This window comes from Apostichopus japonicus, chromosome 9, assembly GCF_037975245.1.
Source record: "Apostichopus japonicus isolate 1M-3 chromosome 9, ASM3797524v1, whole genome shotgun sequence".
Lineage (NCBI taxonomy): Eukaryota > Metazoa > Echinodermata > Holothuroidea > Aspidochirotida > Stichopodidae > Apostichopus > Apostichopus japonicus.
The window spans coordinates 28,122,388-28,144,128 of NC_092569.1; the positions used below are offsets into that span (position 1 = coordinate 28,122,388).

The following is a 21,741-nucleotide window of genomic DNA, read 5'->3' on the forward strand; positions in this document are numbered from 1 at the left end:
CTTGATTTGTTTATACAGCCCGTCCATAAAGGTTCATGCCCCTATACCTAAATCAGTCGGAAAAGTTGGAATTTTCTACCCCACGAATCAAGGATTTTATCAAAGAGGGAGACTGAACTGGGGTCATTGAAACCGACTCCTATATGAAGGGGCTTCTGGGGGTTCTCTCCCTCGGCAGCATTTAACTTATAAGATGTAAATGGTTCATTCTGGGGTCTTCATGAAAAAATATCAAAACGCAAGTTCCCTCGAGTGATTAATGTTGGTGGCTGAACGTGTGTGGAATAGGTCGGGGAGAATGAAGGATGTTATACAGGAGTGGGACTACTGGTGTCATTGAAGTCGAACCTATGAAGGGGAATGTAGGGGGGGGTCGGGAGTTGTGGTCTTCCCCCGGGAAGATATTAACTTTGCAACACTATAAATGGTGTATTCTGTGTCATATTTAGGTTATAATTTATATTAATATAAGAAACTCTAGCTAAAGACAAGATTGTACTAATAAATAAAAATAACAATAAGCTCCAATATTTCATTGCCTGACTAATTGAGGTATAGTGACCTGAACTTTTATGGGAGGGCCAGATGCCAGTGAAATATTTTGTAAAAGAGGGGTGCTACTGTGGGGTCATCGAAGCCAACTCTCGTTTCTGAGGGTCTGGGGTCCTCTGTCAGAAAGACAAAGAAATATTAGTCATATGGTGCATACTTAGACTATAATTTAGTTCTTTATAAGTAGCATTATACGGGAGGTTGCGCTAAAAAAGTAATAATATATTCAAAATTTCCACTAACTGATTATATAAGGTAGGGACCTGAATCTTTATGGGACGGTCAGATGCGAAGAAAGTCAAGGGCGGCGGAACCGGGGAGCTTGTGCCCCCCCCCCCCCCACTTTTCCTCAGGTTAAAAATGTGCCTTTTTTTCTACATACAAATTGAGGTGTCTCAAGTTAGCAAGAGGCCAGGGAACCAGAATGAACACTCGGGAAGGGCCGTTTCCGGCCATCTGAGGGCATTGTAAAACCAAAAAAATTTCTTGTACGCTCCGCGCCAACCGATGGTGGCGCTCCGCTCAGATAGTCGTGAATACAACTTTGCAAATCCTGGCTACGCCCCTGACTTTTAATAAATTTCTGTGGGTCAAACTCAAAGCTATTTCGAATGGAATCATTTGTTAAGATATTAACAAGAAATAAACTCTAATTCGGAAGATTCCTACATTAGCAACTAGCATGCTTTCACCTCATTTTGTTCCTTGTTTCCCAATGTGCACACTGGATATTGCAATGCTAGTATGCATATTTTCCTTGGGGGGGGGGGGTTGATGGAGTGGTGTGTATAGGCAAATAAGATAATACAATAAGAGTTATTAAGGGTACTAAATATAAGGCTGCATCAGTCCAATCGAATTTCTGTAAAGTGCCTTTTGATGTCGGTGCCCCCCCCCCCCCAGATTAAAAGTGCTTCCGCCGCCCTTGAAGGAAGTATTGCATAAAGGGGGGGGGGGTCATTGGAGCTTTACATATGTAGGGGGTAGTTAGGGGGTTTTCCCAGAAAAGAATGAAACTGTAGACACCCAATGGAGCATTTGGGAGGCATATTTAGTCAATATATCAGGTTTATATCATAATGACCTCTAAATACGTTGATTTTACTAACAAATACTCTTTGTGAGTCTGAAAATGGGGGATAGGGGGGGGAGGGCTTATAAACGTAGTAATGGTCCAATTCCTTCTCGGATGAATGCAAAAATCCCCTGACTGAGCCATTTTTGCCATCGTCTCCCCCTCCCCCCATACGCATGCCTTATTGTATTTAGCCATCATACATACTGCCGAATGAATAATCCGAACAAACCTACTTTAGTCCAACAAATCTCAACATTTTTTTCTTCAAACAACATTTTCGTTACCATACCAACATTCGGTCTCTACCGGTTTTTGTTAGTTTGCTTATCGCACTTCTCTGAATTCGCCACCACTTAGCAGTAATTTATTAATATTTAAATGGCTTTGACAAATTCAAAAGCACCTCCATAATTAATTATATTTTATTATGAAATTATTTGGTACTTTTATTGTTTACATCTCCAGTGCTTCTTAGAAGCTAATCATATGAAAAAAGGGAAATGAACATTAATAAATAGTACTCAAAAGCAGTCGATACAGTATAGAAATAAGATACATATATTACTCATTATCTTTTAAGTTACAAGAAGTTTACATTGAACATATACCATTAAGAGATAAGCTAGGCAAAATATTTACATGGTGACTCTTTTATTCAGTTAATATTCTTCTTAATTTTTTATTGGTCCTTATATCTATTTTCCTATATTTTGTATTCCCAACACACAGGATAAGGTTCACTGTAATATAAGTTTAATGATGTAACAATGCATTGCCGTCTTTTAGCTTCGTTTTTCAAACTTTTATATCCATTCAATATTCTTTTGTCTTTCAATTTGTATATGAAAACGAGAAATCAAATGGGTGTACACTACTCTCCTTTCTCAGAACATACAAACAAGTTTTTATCAGCACATTAACCTTGCATTTAGAGGTAATAATACTCTAAGTAAGGTCCAGTATGCACCATTTGATGTCGTAACTTTTCTTTGAAGGACCACCATATCCCCCTACATGGGCCTGGTCAGGTCCAATGACCTTAGGGCCACTTCACCGTCCTGGATTACAATTTTTATTCTTCTCTGGCTCTTCCATAAATCCCCCCCCCCCCCCGCCTCATCACCTTTGTAATCCAATTATGTCGGTTGTCCCCATTTTGTAATCTTCTTGTTTCTTAAAATATATTATGTTATACATTGTTCTTCAGGCATATTATGTCGGGAACCCTTCATAATTTCCAGGGCCCCTATTTGACCCCGTGCCCGGAAACCATAACACCCATTCCCTTACCAATCTTGTCAATCATGCATGTCAATGTTTGTCAGTTATCGTCGAAGCAAAGGGGCACCTTTTCCACAAGAAAAGTAAGTGTTCTTCGAAAATACTATATGTGTGTTGTGTTCATGTGACTCAACTTACCTGCAGATGGGAGGGGTGGGGAGGAGTGGGGGAGGCAAGTGTCCTCATTTTCTCAGTGGCTACGATCCTGTACATATTAACGATGGCACACACACAAATACATGATAGTCTGTGTGGGTATATTATATCCCTACTTTGACCCATCACCTATCCTGCCAAAGTCTTAAGTGGTTCCTAATTAATCCATCATGCTATACTTGACATAGACATAATACCTGTGAAAGTTGCAAGTCTTTGATTTGCAGAAATTTGCTTCCTTTGACCTTCTTACATAAATGGCTTTGGATATTACTATTGTTTTGGATGCGGCACAAAGAACACTATGATAATTACCAATATAAACACAGAAAGAGATTAATATCACAACAAATAATTTTCTTTTTTTCATTCCAATAATCGTGCAGTTCTATCGAGCTTGATATTTCCGTCAGTCAGTTGACTTCTTATTTGGATTATTTTACTGGAGTTGTTCCCGATAAGTCGGATATGCATAGATCTCTACAGATCTGTAAATGTAGGCTACACATTGATATTTTCGTCAAGTTCTGTCTCACTTCCACACGATGTTTTCCGTAAGTTGCAATCCATGGATTTATTTCTTTGTTATTGTACTGACTCTAGATCTCTTGATATAATTTTGCTTTGCAGATCTTATGAGACATGTTACCTTGTGGCGCCAGAATAGTTATAAGCTACTCACATATAGTTCTTCTTAAAAAGAAAGTTTAAACTTTTGTCTCAGTTATTTGGTCAGAGTTAGCTCCATTGAGTACAACATCAATCTCCCATTTGCAATTACAGTCTTGTGGCTTTGTGGATACCTACATGTGTTATATATAATACTAATATAGTGCTGTGGTAAATACAGCACTTATACCTATCCTGTAAATTTGAATTTTTGAGCAATTGTGTTATTAAACTTCATCTTTTCTTTTCACAACATCTTTTCACAACATCTTTTCACATCACATCACAACATCTTTTCACAAACATCTTTTCACAAACATCTTTTCACAATACCACTACACCCCCTCCCCTCCACCATTCAAACTCATACCCCCTCCCACCACATCTCGATACAATGACCAGTGGAAAAATAGTAATAACAATTGAAAAAAATTTAGATGTTACATATAATGAATGAATTTTTTTTTTGTCACAATAAAGGAGTTATCTTCCAATCTTACTTCCACAGAGAATTAATATTGCAGAGAAAGCGAATCCTAGAAATGAATACTTCAGAGATTGACAAATGTAGTCATTTACACATAGTATTATTTCGTCAGACTCTTACTCTGTGAGTCTATACACAATCCTTTTGTTGTATCTGTGGATTACTTATTACTGAATCTAGATCTCGACAGGACGGATCTTCATCTCAGTGTATTTGATGTTGAAATACCAACCTGTTGGAAACCTCCAGGATATACTAACACCACGATAACCTTGATTAGGATTATCCTCGACAGTATGATAATCACCATTGAGGTTAGAGCGGTGGCAGTTGTTATACCACCACGCACCGTGATACATCACTGCACAGTTCCCACCTTTGTAAATATCATTATCTCTGTCGTAGGTACTAAAAGCCTGGTTACGGTGATATTCCAAACCTGCCTCATCAAGCCTGTGGTCTGTATCTGTGAATGACAAAAATAATGAATCACATTATCAGTATGTACTTCTCTGACATTCATAGATTGAAAAGATTTTTATTTATTTTTATTTTCAATGTGACAATTTCCTGATGACCTCATGATAATCACCATTGAGGTTAGAGTACTGACATTGTTTATACCACCACGCACCGCGATACGTCACTGCGCAGTGCCTATCTTTGTCAATATCATTATCTCTGTCGTAGGTACTAAAAGCCCGGTTACAATGAGCTCCCAAACCTGCCAACTCTAACAAGTGGTTTGTTTCTGTGAATGACAAACAACACGAATCACATATATATTATCGATTTGTACTTTCATAGATTGAAAGGGTTCTATATAGTTTTTTTTTGTCGATCTTTTAAGATTTCCGATTGTCACAATCTTTTTCTTTCTTCGATTTATTAAACTGTACTTATTTACTTAGTCATCGTTATTTATTTTCTTAGTTATCTTTCTATATCTTGTTTGTTCCTTGTTTTTCATTATTATAGGTATTATATTTTACTTATTTTCATAGGTTAGGTACCATTTTAGATGATTTTAATTAGATTGGCCACTAATTTCAAACGGGTTAAAACAATATTTCCGTCTTAAAATCACTTTTCAGCAATTTGAACATTTAATTCAGAGATTCCTATTGTGAAAAAAAAGTGTTTCCATTTTCAATCTCTTTCAAATTTTGCAATCTCTTAAACAAACAGCCTGTTTCAATTCATCTCATCACTGCAATAATTTGAATGCTATGCCCCCCAGACCCACACCCCTTACACCCCTTTGAAGTTGGGGGATACTTATGTATTCTCCCCCCCCCCCATCCAGGGTCACTATAGAAGTTTTCCTCCTTTTGTTTTTCGTCGCTTACTAATGTTACATTAATAACCAGTACACTCACACACACAAATAATAGAGCCCTACACTCACTGGTCTAACGTTTTTTTACTATTGTAGGTATTTGATTTTACTTAAAATAATCGTCTAATCACTGCAATAATTTGCCCATCCCCACACCTCTTACGTCACTGTGAAGTTGGGAGACTTACATTAATAACCTGTACACTCACACACACAAATCAAAGTGTCCTGCACTCACTGGTCTAACAAAATCAATACGCGTAAACAGGGCTCGAAAACTCTTTGAGAGGGGCGCAGAAAACTTGTCCACATGCTGCACTTTGTCCAGTTTATGTGGGAAAAGCCCAAATAAGAATTTCGAGAAAAAAAGGCAGAATTTCGGGATAAATTAGTCACATTTTTCAGTTGAAAAAAAAGTTAAAATTTCCCAATGTCGATGAGCCACTGTGGTATGTGCTAAACCAACTTTTATCTTGGGAAGATCCCCAACCCCGCCGGTTTTTGACAGCAATCAATGTCACTGGCTCCAATTCCCCCCTCCCCCTCCCTTACTCGATGGATGTCTGATAGCAGTATTACCAATTGCAATCTAACTTTGAACAAATTGTGGATTTGGAAAATTAGAGACAAGTGACAACTCTCAAAGAGCTACTTTAATGCTGTAATACCAACATGCAGTTCCACTGTAAGCTCCCAGCTCAGACAGCTTGTAGTTATCACTTTCATCGTTGACGCGGAATAAGTCGTATTTAGCGTAGTAGGGGTTTCCATGTTTGTTCACCATGTCAATCCGGATTTCATAGTCACCTTGATTGGTGAGGTGGGACAATTTATCATTTCCCAACCAAAACTCGTGGCTGGGGTCTCCAAAGCCTTCCTTATAGCTGGTCCAGTTACGATAAAAGTCAACGGAACCATCAACACGACGTTGGAATACCTGTTTAATAAAAAATAAAGTCAAAGATGCAAATTTGTAACCCTTTAGGTACTAATTTGCATACCTATCAATTACTTCATTTTTTCCAGAAAGAAATTAGATTATTTAGAATTAGGAATCATTTTTATATTAACCAATAACAAAATACAAATTGAGCTCTTTGAGGTTTTAAAGAAATATTGAATAAAATATCACTTATTATTAAAAAGAGTTTTCACGGTATATGATGAAAAAAAAGAGAGTAAATAAATGCAATGTTTTAGTGAACAAAGTGCGGCAGGTTGGAAACTACGTGGGATTTCCATACAATCTGAGCAGTTTTCCCATCTAAAATTATATGTATATCGGTCTGTTCACGTTAAAGCGCCCAAATTAGCATACATGGCATTTGGAGCATTCTTACAAAATACTTAGAGGTTCTTAAGATACAAATATTATCCCCATAGGAGAGTCCACCTAGCTGTACCTACCATAGCATAGACAATTTCCTGAGATATACATATGGTATGCTATACTCCCAGAGGTGCCAAAATGTGGACGGAAAATGTTGCCATTCCAAACTGCACTATTTGTACTTTGAGCTATTCTCAACTCCAAAAGTAGATTACTCCAAATTTTGTCATGATTGAACTTTGTGGCTATAGGTACCCTCTAATAAATATTTCAGAAAATTTCCCCGATGAATTTGCGAATTATTGCGAAACCGGACCAGTGTTTCGGACATCACTTTTCCCGTCCACATTTATACACCAATTTGTGAGTGGCGTAGTTTGGGGTTAAATAACAAATGTTGAAAGTGGTGTGCTTTTTCAATACTGTCATAGTTGTAACCAATAATATATATATATATATATCAGATGCATGTCCATCCAGCCACATTGTATTACACAATAAATTTAAACAACATGCAAAATGTTTCCGTCCACAATTTGGTGATGTCCGAAACATCATGGAGCAACTAATATATGAAGTATGTTGAAACCCACAAGACTGTTTTGTTGCTCTTATTAAAGCATGAGTAACTCCTCCAACTACAGTATGTACATGACACGTTTCTACTCATCTGTATTGATTTGATAACCATTTCAATTTTTCCTTCCATGTGTGTGATGTCCGAAACAAGTTTTGATTAATATAGCTTGCAAAAGACACTATAGCTGAGCACTTTATATATTATGACAAGTTCTATTGTTGCAAACATACTATACATATTCTGCACTACTCAAACTTTTTCCATCTTTACCAAATAATAAATAACCTTAAAAGTATGTTTCTGACATCACCATAATATGTTTCGGATATCACTTTTGTGAATCCAACATATTTTAAAACAGCACTAGTTTCAACTGAACGATTCAAGTGGTTGATTTTAGTATGCTAGAATACACTAAGATACTACAACAGAATGCTTCTTAACTTTGGTGTCATTTTACCAACATGTATTGATCTTTTGATGACTTGTGACAAGTCTAAAATGATATTCTACATATTTGGGTATGAATGTTACTGGGAACATCAAATTACTTGAATTTTTCTAGATCTGACATCATTAACACTACAATTTTCCATCATTTAGTACTGAAGGAGTAATAAAAACGTTCGGTGAATTTCTTTCTGCCATAGCATGTAACAGGATGGCATCACATTTACAGTACATTAGAAAGTAATGCTGTAATTGTCTGCTATAGCTTGAATCAAGCTATTTCTCACAACCATAGAAAGCCTATTTATAGGCTAGAAGAACTACATCAAAGGGCACATGATTACCATGCATGGACTGTCATTGTGATCTGTTCCAGCTTCCAGGGTGGTACCAATTTGATATTTCCCAATATCAGTTTGAGAATTGTAAAAGTTAATTACACACAATTGTAATAGGCCTAGATGAGTTTTGTAGCATGCAGTACAGTAGATCATTTTTCTATCACATTGGTCTACGGCACAGTAACTCAACGTCACTTTCATACACCGAACACCGTTCAGTGTCGTCTGCTGCTCTATACGAATGAAATCAGTGTGCATCTATGACACCCTATATGTCAGAGCAATTTAACCCTTTAAATACCATTATAGGAGGTCCCCAGGGGAAATGATTTACAAATCTTACTAAAATATCCAGTCACTTTTGCAATAGGAACCCAGGTATTGTTGAAAAGGTATTGAAATGAGGTTTCCAAAAATGTCTTTTTTTTCAGAATTGAGCTAATTACGTATGCAAATATGCAAATGAGGTCATTCTAGGGAAACCGTATTTTTCTACCATGATTATCATCAATGCTCATTCAGTCATGTTAAACAGTTGAACATGCAGAAGATATCACCTTTTCTCTAGGACAGGGAAAGGACACGAAACACATTGGACAGACTCCACTTATCTCAACATACTTAGATACACGAATAGTACAACAGATTTGTTTTCTTCTTGGTCCATATTGAAATATGTTGTTGGCCACCAGTTGAGAACCCCTGATATATTGGATATCACACTATATATAGTGACCCATTCACCTCCGTCAGTCATATTATAAATATATTATATATACCTCCTATACTATAGGATGTCATACTAGACTTACCGTCCATCCTCCTCCGTCAGTCATATTATACATATACAATATATCGTCTATGCTATAGGATGTCATACTAGACTTACCGTCCATCCTCCTCCGTCGGTCATATTATGCATATACAATATATCGTCTATACTATAGGATGTCATACTTGACTTACCGTCCATCCTCCTCCGTCAGTCATGTTACAGAAGACATCAAATGAATCTCCAGTCCAGTTAGTTGGTTTGATTGTGTAGATGCCATTGGTTGTATTACCAGCATTGAAGACATCCAAGCAGTCTTTTATCTAATAATAAAATAACAGGTTACTTAATAGCAAGCAAGCAATCCATGAAGTGACATATCTTATCTTATAATGGATAATATATGACCTTTGACAGCAGTACACAATCATTCAGCTTTTTCTTCATACTTTTATTGGAGTATTCAAATAGCTAACAAAAATCCTACAGAACAATATGCTGAACGAGGAAGAAACATTAACGTCACATGGAAAGGAGGTTCCTCATCCTATACGCACTCCATGCACAGACATTTTGTTTGGTGGTACTTCATACAATCTAGCTGGAAGCATTGATGTCTTGATACTTTGTGTCGAATTCATTGCAAATCTCTGACGATTCTAAGCTATTACAAACAAAATGTTCTAATTGGCTCTACTGATAGTGTTGATGTTTCCAAGATTCATGGAATGTACTTTTAATGCCAATCACAACATCTAACCTTCTCTCCTACAAAGAGTGACATCGTAACCGAATAGTTTCAAGGGTATCTTTACTATTGGATGACAAAGGGGAAAAAATATACCAATTTCAATTTTTTTTTCTATTTATTTACAGTATTCCAAGCTTATTTCTTTGCTGTTTCTGTGAGATCTCTCGTCTACACTGGAAGTGATAATTAACAGCCAACATACAGTATTGTACAGCCAGGCAATATCAGTTTTTGCTCATATCATCATCAAATTTTGAATCTTAAATCTTACTCCTCAAACACAATATTCTCTTATTTCAAAATTGTATGTAATTAAGTATATAATTCTCACCACGATAGAAGGATCATCACCAGTAGTGGTTTCCATTGGGGTGGTCTGCTCTGATTCGCTGGCTATCGTTAAAACAAGAAAACCCCAAAAATATCTGGTTTTGCTGACTCTTTACATCAGGTACAATAATTGAGTGATATACAATCATGCTGAACTATCTAAGTCTGCTCAAATTCGAAGTACTTCAGACAGATCCTTTTAGAGATCAGTTCTGATAAATACATACGTCTCATGGCTTGTCTACCGTGCCAGCGTATTGACAAATTCTACCAACAATTCCAAGTATTATGGTATAATACGGTAAACTAGGGATGGTTAGGGCATAATTGTTCTCTGATAGGATAGCTTTGATTAAGCTCTCGCTGATTTTTCTATTCTTCAGCTTCAGATTTTCATGGATGGTTTGACCGTTTTCAGAAATAGAGAGACTTTATACTTGCAAAGGTCGGGAGAATCTAACTGCTCGAAACAAGGAAAAAGTTCCCTTACTTACGGCATGTGTTGAAGTAATTACCGTATAATTCCTCTGAACGGGTGCAATAACCCACGAAAGTGTCTGAATTAGATACAAAACTGATGTTTACTCGATCACATGGCAAAATTGGTGGTTTCCGTTAAGGCTTCGTAGATTATAATTGGGATTGAAAAAGTTGTTACAGTTTGACTAAAGAGGACAGCAACTACAGTGTCTATAACTGCAACTACATATGTATAACACAGTACGCAACTTAAAGACCAACTTTGGAGACACATTTTTGGGGGGGATTTTCCATTAATTTGGGAGTTTACATACTACCCATAATCAACATGTGTAAAAAATTATCTTCGAAAACCTTCTATAACCCATCAAAAAACGACCACGAAAATTGATATTTTGGGTAGTCACGTGACATGAACCTCTGGAATGTCTGAAAACAGAGATTGTTCCAAAGTAGCCTCTGGTCACCGTGTGACGTCATAATGTGTATACCGCGAAAATCAAACGCTAAACTAGGCACTGTTTATACGCAGATAGCGAAAATTGTACTGTATTTGACTTCCACTTTCGAGCGTTTGAAAAGCTGTTAGCTTAAAACAAGAACATATGAAAGTAAACAACTAGTTTTAAGACAAGTTTAAGCAGAAAATTTAGTAAAATGGGTTATTTTATTAGCAAAATTTCCACTCATAGGGAGGCATCGTTTACATAGCGGACCGTCAATAGGTACGTACGGTACAATATACTGTAGAACATGCAAGCAGCTTGCCGATTCCGTAATACAATTTGATCGCAAGATACCGCAAACTGAACAGAAGAATATACCTAAAAGATGCCTCATGCGTGATATGTGACGGGAAAATAGTTTACGTTACTGTCACCGAATTACCCCCCAAAACACTAAACATAATCGAACAACTACGAGAAGACAATGGCCCGAATCGACCAGGGTAGCATATACATGACTAAGCTTTAGCTGAACATAGTACTCACTCGTTTTAATATCCAAAAGTACAAACACAGATAAAGTATCCTGTCAATAAACAAAATTTAGCAGTGAATATCCAAATCCACGCTTCTCGTTCAATCCTGGGCGAAATACTACCGTGACTGTGTGTAGTTCCATAGAGTTAGGTCTAGTTGAAACAGGCCTTGACCAGTAACATCCTACAATCACAAGACAGTCACTAACGAAATAAAACGTCCGATCGCTATATATTACCGTTTTATTCCACTCCTTGGACCATGCAGATGCCGGAACAAACATAACGGACAATATAACCCATGTATCACGAACTCACGATACTGGAATACGACAAATGACATGGATAAATGCGATGAAATCCTAACATGACTATTTACATACACGGTGGGAGTTGTAACTCACTACATGTACTAACAATGCTACCCTATAGGCACGGTCTACATACACGGTCTACATATGCGTGATATAATGTTACATGTAAGAACGGCCAGGGCGTGTTTACGAGGAGACTTGAAAGGGTCAATTTCACATTAGCTATGTCCGCCACAGCTGTCGAAAGTATATAAGTTTCTCAGAATGAGACATTTGCAGCATACACAGAGGCAGGGTCGTGCATGTGGACTCATGGGCATGAGATACTCCGGGTGCTGACAAATCTTTCTTCGTGGATCTCACAAAATTGATCCAAAGTCTACGGCGTTTTACGTCGGTTCTTCTACTCGGAAAGCTAAAAAAGCTGATGCTTTTGTTGGCTGAGGTATAACTACAACCTCCAACAACACAGAATTCTGGCATTTCGGGGGGAAAAGGAGTACTATCGTTGATGTTTTTGGCAGCTCAAGTATACAACTTTACACACTAAAAGTGTTGTTGTGAGTGCGTTATACCAACAGTGACGTCACATGGTCACCTGATGTCTTAGGAATGTTTCAGGAATGTCTGAAATAGGTTTCCTTAAAAGCTGACCTTTCTTCCCATTTTTCACGTAGTTAACGTCCGAAATTGGTACAGTTAATTACAGCAATGTAATTGAAGTGAGTTAGGGATTATATACATGCAAAATGGTGGGATTTTATGTTCATTGAAAAGTCTCCATAGTTGGTCTTTAAGGGAACACAGGGAGTCACCGTACACAAACAAAACAAAGGGGCAATCTACTGTCTTTGCGTGAAGTCAGGGTGGTATGGTGATTACAGTGAACCCATGCATATAGCTCTGTATCTATAATATTATAGGTCTAACAATACAGGCTAACCATATAGTTTTCACAGATCTCTACTCTATCAAATTATGGTAAATTTACCCATTTTAAAGTCATGTCTGTTTCAATCCCAATAACTGAACATGTACACAGACTTAACGTTTCTCTGGCTGGCAGTGAGCATTTTGTGTCAGTTCACGACTCAAGCTGCACAGTGTTAATAATTATTGTAACTGATCAAGGGGAAATAGTTTGTCATGTGACATATGTAAAGGAGCACAGTTTGTTAACATAAAACAGTCATTGTCTGTGCTCACTAGTCATCCAGTGTGCAGGGGTGCGTTGTAAGAGTATGGGTCGTCACAACTATTGAAAATAAGGTTACGAAAGTAGAGTCGGGCAGGGGAGGGGAGTTCAGTCAGGGCAAGTGGGGCCAGCTTTTAAGTTTTATTGCAATAAACAATCTTTCTCAGGTTTTCCAATGCTATGAATTTGCTCTCTTTACTGCACATCCTTAATGTGCAATGTCGGAAATATGTCGTTTGTCAAGGTAACAAACACATTTCAGATCCAAAAAGTGTAACACAAATCAATAAAAGACAATGTGGCAATGGTCTCAAAGAAAGAGGCTCAGGTGAACTAGTAAGCATGAATCCTTCCTTCTTCCCTTGCATACCTAACATCTACATTTACTGTACCTTCCCTGACAGTCGAGCCAGTTGTTTCACTGCTAGTAGTTTGCTTTGGGGTGGTCTCCACAGGTTTGCTTGAGTACAGATTGGTAGCTATCAGTAGGTCAAAATAAATGTGAAAGGAAATAAAATACTGATTAAGAGCATTAAAAGTTGTTATTGGAAGAGTTTGAAAGAGCAGGTATTTATATACCAGTACAGACATTGAACAGTTTTAACCAATTATGTAAAGTTATAAATGGAGAAATAATTTTGCATGACACATGTGACCTAGCTTAACGAGGACGTCTTCACGCAATATTATATGTAGTTCAAATGTGCAGGGGTCAGTTGAAAGACTATATGGGTCTTTATCACTATTGAAAATTAGGTCATAACAGTAGAGTAGGGTTAGGTCAAGTCGGTCAGTCGGGTCACGTCGGTCAGTGGGGTCATTGTCGGTCAGTCGGGTCACGTCGGTCAGTCGGGGCAGTGAGCAGCTAGCTTAAAGGATGGCTTTAAGTACAGAATTAATGTTGATATGTTGTAGACTATTTAAACATGTATATATTTCTATCAGTCAAGGTTGTAATTCTATTGCACAGTGGTAATCATCTGAGTCTCATTAAGTAAAGTGGCTGGACTATGTAGTCTAACATGCAAAGACCATTGTTAAGTCAGCTCATGTTGCGATGCAATACAAAAACGTGATAAAACACATGTACAATGTTGTGGCCTCTAATAGTAACTAACAAGGAGTTAGAGTTTGTCATGTGGCAAAAATGGTGCTTAATAAAGACAACCGAGGATGCCATGCTGTTTATAAACACATTTCAGATCCAAGAAGTGTAACAAAAATCAATAAAAGACAATGTGGCAATGTTCTCAAAGAAAGAGGCTCAGGTGAACTAGTAGTAAGCATGAATCCTTCCTTCTTCCCTTGCATACCTAACATCTACATTTACTGTACCTTCCCTGACAGTCGAGCCAGTTGTTTCACTGCTAGTAGTTTGCTTTGGGGTGGTCTCCACAGGTTTGCTTGAGTACAGATTGGTAGCTATCAGTAGGTCAAAATAAATGTGAAAGGAAATAAAATACTGATTAAGAGCATTAAAAGTTGTTATTGGAAGAGTTTGAAAGAGCAGGTATTTATATACCAGTACAGACATTGAACAGTTTTAACCAATTATGTAAAGTTATAAATGGAGAAATAATTTTGCATGACACATGTGACCTAGCTTAACGAGGACGTCTTCACGCAATATTATATGTAGTTCAAATGTGCAGGGGTCAGTTGAAAGACTATATGGGTCTTTATCACTATTGAAAATTAGGTCATAACAGTAGAGTAGGGTTAGGTCAAGTCGGTCAGTCGGGTCACGTCGGTCAGTGGGGTCATTGTCGGTCAGTCGGGTCACGTCGGTCAGTCGGGGCAGTGAGCAGCTAGCTTAAAGGATGGCTTTAAGTACAGAATTAATGTTGATATGTTGTAGACTATTTAAACATGTATATATTTCTATCAGTCAAGGTTGTAATTCTATTGCACAGTGGTAATCATCTGAGTCTCATTAAGTAAAGTGGCTGGACTATGTAGTCTAACATGCAAAGACCATTGTTAAGTCAGCTCATGTTGCGATGCAATACAAAAACGTGATAAAACACATGTATAATGTTGTGGCCTCTAATAGTAACTAACAAGGAGTTAGAGTTTGTCATGTGGCAAAAATGGTGCTTAATAAAGACAACCAAGGATGCCATGCTGTTTATAAACACATTTCAGATCCAAGAAGTGTAACAAAAATCAATAAAAGACAATGTGGCAATGTTCTCAAAGAAAGAGGCTCAGGTGAACTAGTAGTAAGCATGAATCCTTCCTTCTTCCCTTGCATACCTAACATCTACATTTACTGTACCTTCCCTGACAGTCGAGCCAGTTGTTTCACTGCTAGTAGTTTGCTTTGGGGTGGTCTCCACAGGTTTGCTTGAGTACAGATTGGTAGCTATCAGTAGGTCAAAATACAGACAATAATATTGTCTCAAGAAGAGATGATTTTTACCATGAATTAGCAAAGACAATAAAAATTAGGCCTATGTGTTCAGTATGTATACGTATGAAAGGTACAACATAATATGATCACAAACGAGCTATATGTGCTTAAAGTGATGCGAAAGAGAAGCTTCTTTATTTAATGTTACCGCAGCCCCTTTACCCTCCATACTCACATATACTGCACGCCTAGTTTGCAATGGTAGGTTCATTGGCAATGACGTGACGCTACCATAATCAACTTGTTCCAAAAGTTGCCTTTCCTTATGCTCAAACCATGTCTGAAATCACAAAATTGACCAACTACAGAATATATACATACAGTGCCACACAAAATGGCTACCATCACACTGCATACTTCTAATAGATCTTGATATTTTATCAATTCTTAAGACAGCAATATGCTGTTCATAATTTAGGTTCCTAGCACAATTTGCTGTAGCAAATTATGGCCACCACAAGTTCACTGAATGTTGTACTCAACTTAAGTGGTGCATTAAAGTATTCTGTTTATTTGAACTATCACCATTCTTATAAAAGAAACTGATTAGGATAAACTTTTATAAGCTGAGACAATTACAACACAAGAAAATAGTTAACCTTGGGGAATATCAAAGTATAAGGGCCCTGTGGGGGTTAGTGTTGAGTCATTAGTATTTAACTCATCCAGTGATGGTTGCTCACTGTTGTATTCTGAATCCAAGATATATCCATAAAATTGCCGTGGAATCTTGAGTTTGTTTTGCCAATAATATAAAACGTAGCCGACAACTTCAGATGGTTAATTAATTATGAAAATTAGTAGTTAGAGATGAAGAACATAATGTGATTGTATATAAAACAAGATATATTTTAATTTTATTATCTTATTTGTGTCATTAATATAACAAAATAAATTGTTTCATAATTGAGTCTAACCCTGCAAATAGAATGAATTCAACAAAACAATATATTTCTATCTTATTAGATGTTTGTGATATTTTAAATAATGTTATGGGAACTTAATAAAATAAATATCACATTTTGTTGTTGTTGTTGGCTGTTTCTTATATCACTGGTTAAAAATTAGAAGTTCATAATGGGCACACCATACAGTATATTTGACATTGCTTTTCCATAAAGACGACATAAAATTGATTTAATAACCCTTGAACCGCCTCAAATAAAAAATCCTTTCACAATCTTATCGGTATTAATGTCAATGGCTATACAGTCCCTATCAAAGTCCTGCATGCAACATCAAATGTAAACGCATAAAGCACTATATGTTGTTATAGCTTAAATGATAGCTAGCTGGCATTGGATGTAACATTGGTACAGATAATGTGAACAAAATATGATACTAATATCATTTAACTTGACCGCAGAAACTGGCTGAAGGTCTCGAGAAATATGAAAAGATCAGTGTAATGCGCAAGGAGAGGGGGGGGGGGACAGCAACGGGAACGCCCAATCACCATCAGATGTTATGTCGTCTGAGGATGGTCTAAGGAGTTAAACCCCTCTCATTAATAGTGTTATAGTTCGCAAATTTTGAAACGCTTTAATTGTAACATGCTTACATACTATATATGTGTATGTAAATTAAATTAACACATTTGTGTATTATTCTATCTTTCAGTGGGTGGGTGGTGGGACTGGGGGAGGGCTTATTTCCCTTGATTTTATTAGGGGAGGGATATAATTTTATGTGTTACGCCACTGAATGAGGTCACCATACCCTCACCTCAGTCGAGGATTATGACATTTTTGTTCGAGAAAGAATAAGACGACGCCTCCGGGCTGAAGGGACGGCCTTCAATAAAACGTCAAGCTCTTCCTAAATTGGTAAGGGAATCCCCCCCCCCCATCAACTTCCAAATTCTGCGCACGTCACTCTAGTGGATTTTTCCTAAACTGTAACTGTTAGTGTATAGATTTAGTTTACTGCTTCGTTGTTGAACTAACCTTCTTTTGTAACATGGTCATCTGGTTTCGGTGCTGCCCCTGGACATGGACCAGGATTGTAACGAGCAGCTGTTGAACAAGAATCACATGAAACATTACAGGAATAGTTACGATAAATTTATCAACAAGTTTTATTTTATTTTCAAAGCGGGAAATTGTTCTAATTCTTTTCTAAATGTGTATAATTTATGTTATCGTTTTAAATTAATCAAAATAAAGAAAACTTCAAATAAAAATGAATTTCTTGTATGCTATGACAACGGAGAACTAAAGCAAATAATGTTAATTGTTAAATGACGTTTTCAGTCCGAGAAATAACCAGGTAGTGGACCACCTTATTGCTGCAATAGACAGACCAGTAAGCATACAGGGGGGTAGGAATTAAGCTTCCAAAAAGTGAGGGGAGGAACACCAGAGGGGCACTTTCTCATTCCATAACCACCACTCCTTATGCTATAAACCGATACACATGCCGGCCAATGGCCATATCGCTTAAATATATATGATGTGTTAGTATGCTATCAATACTGTTATGGTGCACATGACTCTACCAACCTACATCTGTACTTCTCTCTATCCATAATTTAGAACTTTCCAAAAAAAATCCATCTGTGTTCATTAGTTGAATAAAAGTCTTTAGCAACCTCGGTTAAATCCAAGTCATCGGTCTTAGATTTGTGTACATTTAATTACATCAGACTGTTGTATCTCTTTTGTGACATTGTGCTTCTCAGATAACTCTTTAGAAGACGCTGTGTGGAGAACGATCTTTCAGCTGAAGCTGTACTTAAATGAGCCAACAAATATATATGAATTAGTTTTGCAAGTTCTGAAAGTAAGGGTTGGACATTTGGGTGTTTCTGCTATAGCAGAAATGATTGTGCTCATTGATGTAATTCTTTTCACATCAGGAAATTGCTGAAGAATAGTACCCTTTAACAACCTAGGCTGTGCATCCAACTGCGGAAAATCAATGTCACTGGTGTTTGTTTTCACAAGCTGATCTGATATCTTTAAAAGCTATGCCATTTGCTGCATTTAGAATTATAATTTCCTCCATATGGGTTAGTATTGTATATGACCCTGCAGTAATTCCAGTGAATCTCCTTTGTAGTACAGCAAGGCATGCATCAATAGCCTCAACACTGTAGACACAGAAGTAGGATTTGCCATCATCAAGTATCCAGTATAGAATAATATCCTATAATATCCTATAATATTGCCTATACCAGGGGCTGCCAATTATTCTGGGAGGCAACCGTCCAAAGTTTTTTTTTTTAAATCGGGGGAACAAATAACAAATACAAAGTTGTTGTTATTTATATATGTGGGTAGGAATTGTTCGCAATTCGCTGAGGGTAGGCTTGCACTGTAAACCGGTTTTAGTATCGGCCGAAACCGGTTTTTGCCGACCGAATTTCGGTACTATTTGTTATTTTAAGAAAACCAAAAAAAAAAACGAAATGTTGAACTGCAAATACTGGGAAAAAAAAGTTAAAGCTTCCATCCATCATTTGTTGACTTTGGTTTCTCCTATTTAGTGATCTTTTTGCAATGTGAAAGTAAATTGCAACAAGCGAAAGCTTTTCTGCTATAGACGACATTGGCAGCTACGATTGGGACACGCCATATACCAGTGCTTGGGTGTGGATAGCTAGGCCTAACATTAGGAATTTATATGCGTGAATAAGTTATAGGTGACCTTGTACTTGTAGTATTGGACTTACCTTGGTGACCAACGTTAGTAGTTGTGAGAAGTACACACTCAAATGACGAGATGCAGTTCAAAATTAATTGTTATATCCAACATGTTTGTCCTCTTCATGTTGTTCTTATTATTATTTTACTTCAATTTAACAGTAAAGGATATGGAGAAAATCTTTTCAAACACATTGAGCACAGTTCGTGTTCAAAAAATGATCGTTAAAACTTGAAAGGTACATGGCGCAATCCACAATACAATACGACATGTACAGCCGCGCAGGCAACTGGCTGGCTCAGAACACAGGCCTAGCAGTGAGAAAACATTTGAGCAGGGCTCTGTTAGTTGAACAACAAAGATGCAAAAAGTAACATTAGACCAATCACAGTCTATTATTCACAAGATACACCTGGCGTCAGGCAGGCTCGAGCCAAGGAATACTAAAGGAGTTAAAATGTTGTGTATATGGCTGGAAATTACAGATGTTTCTGTTGGACAATTTTTCTTTGTACGCTAATAGATTTTATTTTCTTGGCAAGTTTCCTTTCACTATTTCTTATCAATTATCGTTAGACAAGGCGACTCTCAGTTGGTTAATTGTTCATTTACGTTGATGAATACGTGTTTCCCTTTTAACGTAAACAATTTATAATCTTTGCCTTTGTACTTGAAAGTGTAGACGGCAAATTCTCTTCACTCCTTGACAGGCGCGTAGCCAAGGGGGGGGGGGGGCGAAGGGGGCAGCCGCCCCCCCCCCCTTGAGCATATTTTTTTATTTTTTTTTTAATGCTTTTATGATATCGCTAGTATTTTCAAAAGAGAAAATGCTAAAATGCAACTTACAAGGCCTGGAAAGTGCCATTTCCAGCGATCTGGGAGGCATTTACAGCCAAAATTTTATTGTACGCTTCGCGCCAACCATGGTGGCGCTCCGCTTAGATAGTTTGCAATGCCGAATCTACAGTTTCGCCCCTCCCTTGGCAAATTCCTGGCTACGCGCCTGCTCCTTGAAGAGAAATTTATTTTACCTCCAAGACACCACCCGCGAACATGGCTAGAGCCTCGTGCAATTTGGTACCTTCGAACACTTTGTCAGCCACTTCTGAATTTATTGGACCAATCATAATGTAAAGCAATTTTTTTTTACGATCTCCAATTGTTCATAATAGGGTTTACGCTCGGCCCTAATCTCCGAAAATATAACGTCTTAATAGCGTGAATATGGGGTTAGAGCAATTGATTTTCTCGGGAGGGGGTATTACATTAATATCTACGTTTAGGAAGATTCTCCGTCTGGGGCAAATTTGTTATCTATTAATTCCTACGAATTTTAATTTATCATCATTAGCAGGTTGAACAGTAAGCAACCGACCGAGCAAACCCTTCTTTAGTTAACAGACACCTCCGTCAGAGATTTGGATGTTTTCAATGAAATTCGGGAATGTGAAAAAAAACGGTTTTTGAGCCAGATTCGTTTTTTTTGGCTAGAAAGAAAACCGGTTTTGGGTTTTCACGAAACCGTGCAAGCTTAGTTGGGGGCCTCTTAGATGAACATTATCGAGTGAAACGTGGTAACATGTTTTTACCCAAGCCTATAGGTCTATAGCTACCTTAAGTCGGATTGAACAACATAAATGTGTTTTTTGGGGGGGAGCGGGGCGGGGGTGGGGAACTGGCAACGCTGGCTTATAGCCCTGCAGTACAATTGTGCTGGAAGTATAGCATATAACATTTCACCTTAGCTCTTATACGAAGATAACTGGTATGACCTTGTGATCGTTGAAGGAAACTCCGTCATGTGGGAGATCTGGAGGTCCATCCCCAGAAGAAGAAAAGATAAATGTGACGTTATGCATTTCTAAGGTAATCACTTGTAGGCTATTAAGTAGATATACAATTATGTCAACATGGTTGTTCCCAGAACACTATTTCTGTTGTTCACTCATGGGAACTTAATGTATATCATTGTTAAAAAGGTACATTTTGGTAAAATTAAGCCTACCTTGAGACCTTCCTCCAAGAAGCAGAATGACAGCAATCAGAAGATGAATAAATAAAGGTGATCGACACTGCTTTAATCCTCCTTTCTCCATTTTGAACAAATCCAGAGGCGGAAAGGGAAAAAACAATCTAAGTTTATCAAATGTGTCTTTTCCTGTGGTAAGTAGGTACGTATCATGTATGTCTTGCCGTTCTGTGATACTAATGAAGAATTACTGACCGTTTGCCAGTGTTTATTACCATCTTCATAAAGCGTCCAATAAAGTCAACCATATAATGTCTTTTAATTGGTCATGATGGTGGATGACGTATGTAATGTTTCATGCATATTCAAGTTCAACATTGTGATTATAATATGGAGCTGGTTGTACACAATTTCGTATTCACATCATATCAATTAGTTGATCACGATGCAAGTCTGGAAGCTGATGAGCGGTCGATTGTTTTACAGACGATACCCCAGACAATTTGAATATGCAATGAAAATTGCTTAGTCTCAATTGGCTGTTTATGCCTTCAATGCGCAGATAGATTGAACACAGCTAGTTAGATTTGAAGCATTAATTCTCTTCTTTGTAAAACAAGTCTTGTG

The 21,741-nt window shown here is 37.5% G+C and overlaps 1 protein-coding gene across 6 annotated transcripts in view; it reads right to left on the bottom strand.

The window, feature by feature from the left end:
- LOC139974370 (ryncolin-2-like) overlaps positions 1–21,413 on the bottom strand; it is a 109,960-nt gene extending 88,547 nt beyond the window's left edge. The window contains exons 1-8 of one of the 6 annotated variants that reach the window (XM_071981469.1): positions 21,151–21,212; positions 17,447–17,515; positions 15,366–15,452; positions 13,480–14,509; positions 10,118–10,179; positions 9,230–9,358; positions 6,235–6,499; positions 2,166–4,689 (exon numbers count right to left, since the gene is read on the bottom strand). In XM_071981469.1, coding sequence (XP_071837570.1) covers positions 4,400–4,689; positions 6,235–6,499; positions 9,230–9,358; positions 10,118–10,179; positions 13,480–13,678 — 945 coding nt within the window. In that variant the 5' untranslated portion in view covers positions 13,679–14,509; positions 15,366–15,452; positions 17,447–17,515; positions 21,151–21,212 and the 3' untranslated portion in view covers positions 2,166–4,399. The other 5 variants (XR_011795465.1, XM_071981472.1, XM_071981470.1 and 2 more) reach the window with 5 other exon arrangements.
- Between the last annotated feature and the right edge of the window lie 328 nt (positions 21,414–21,741).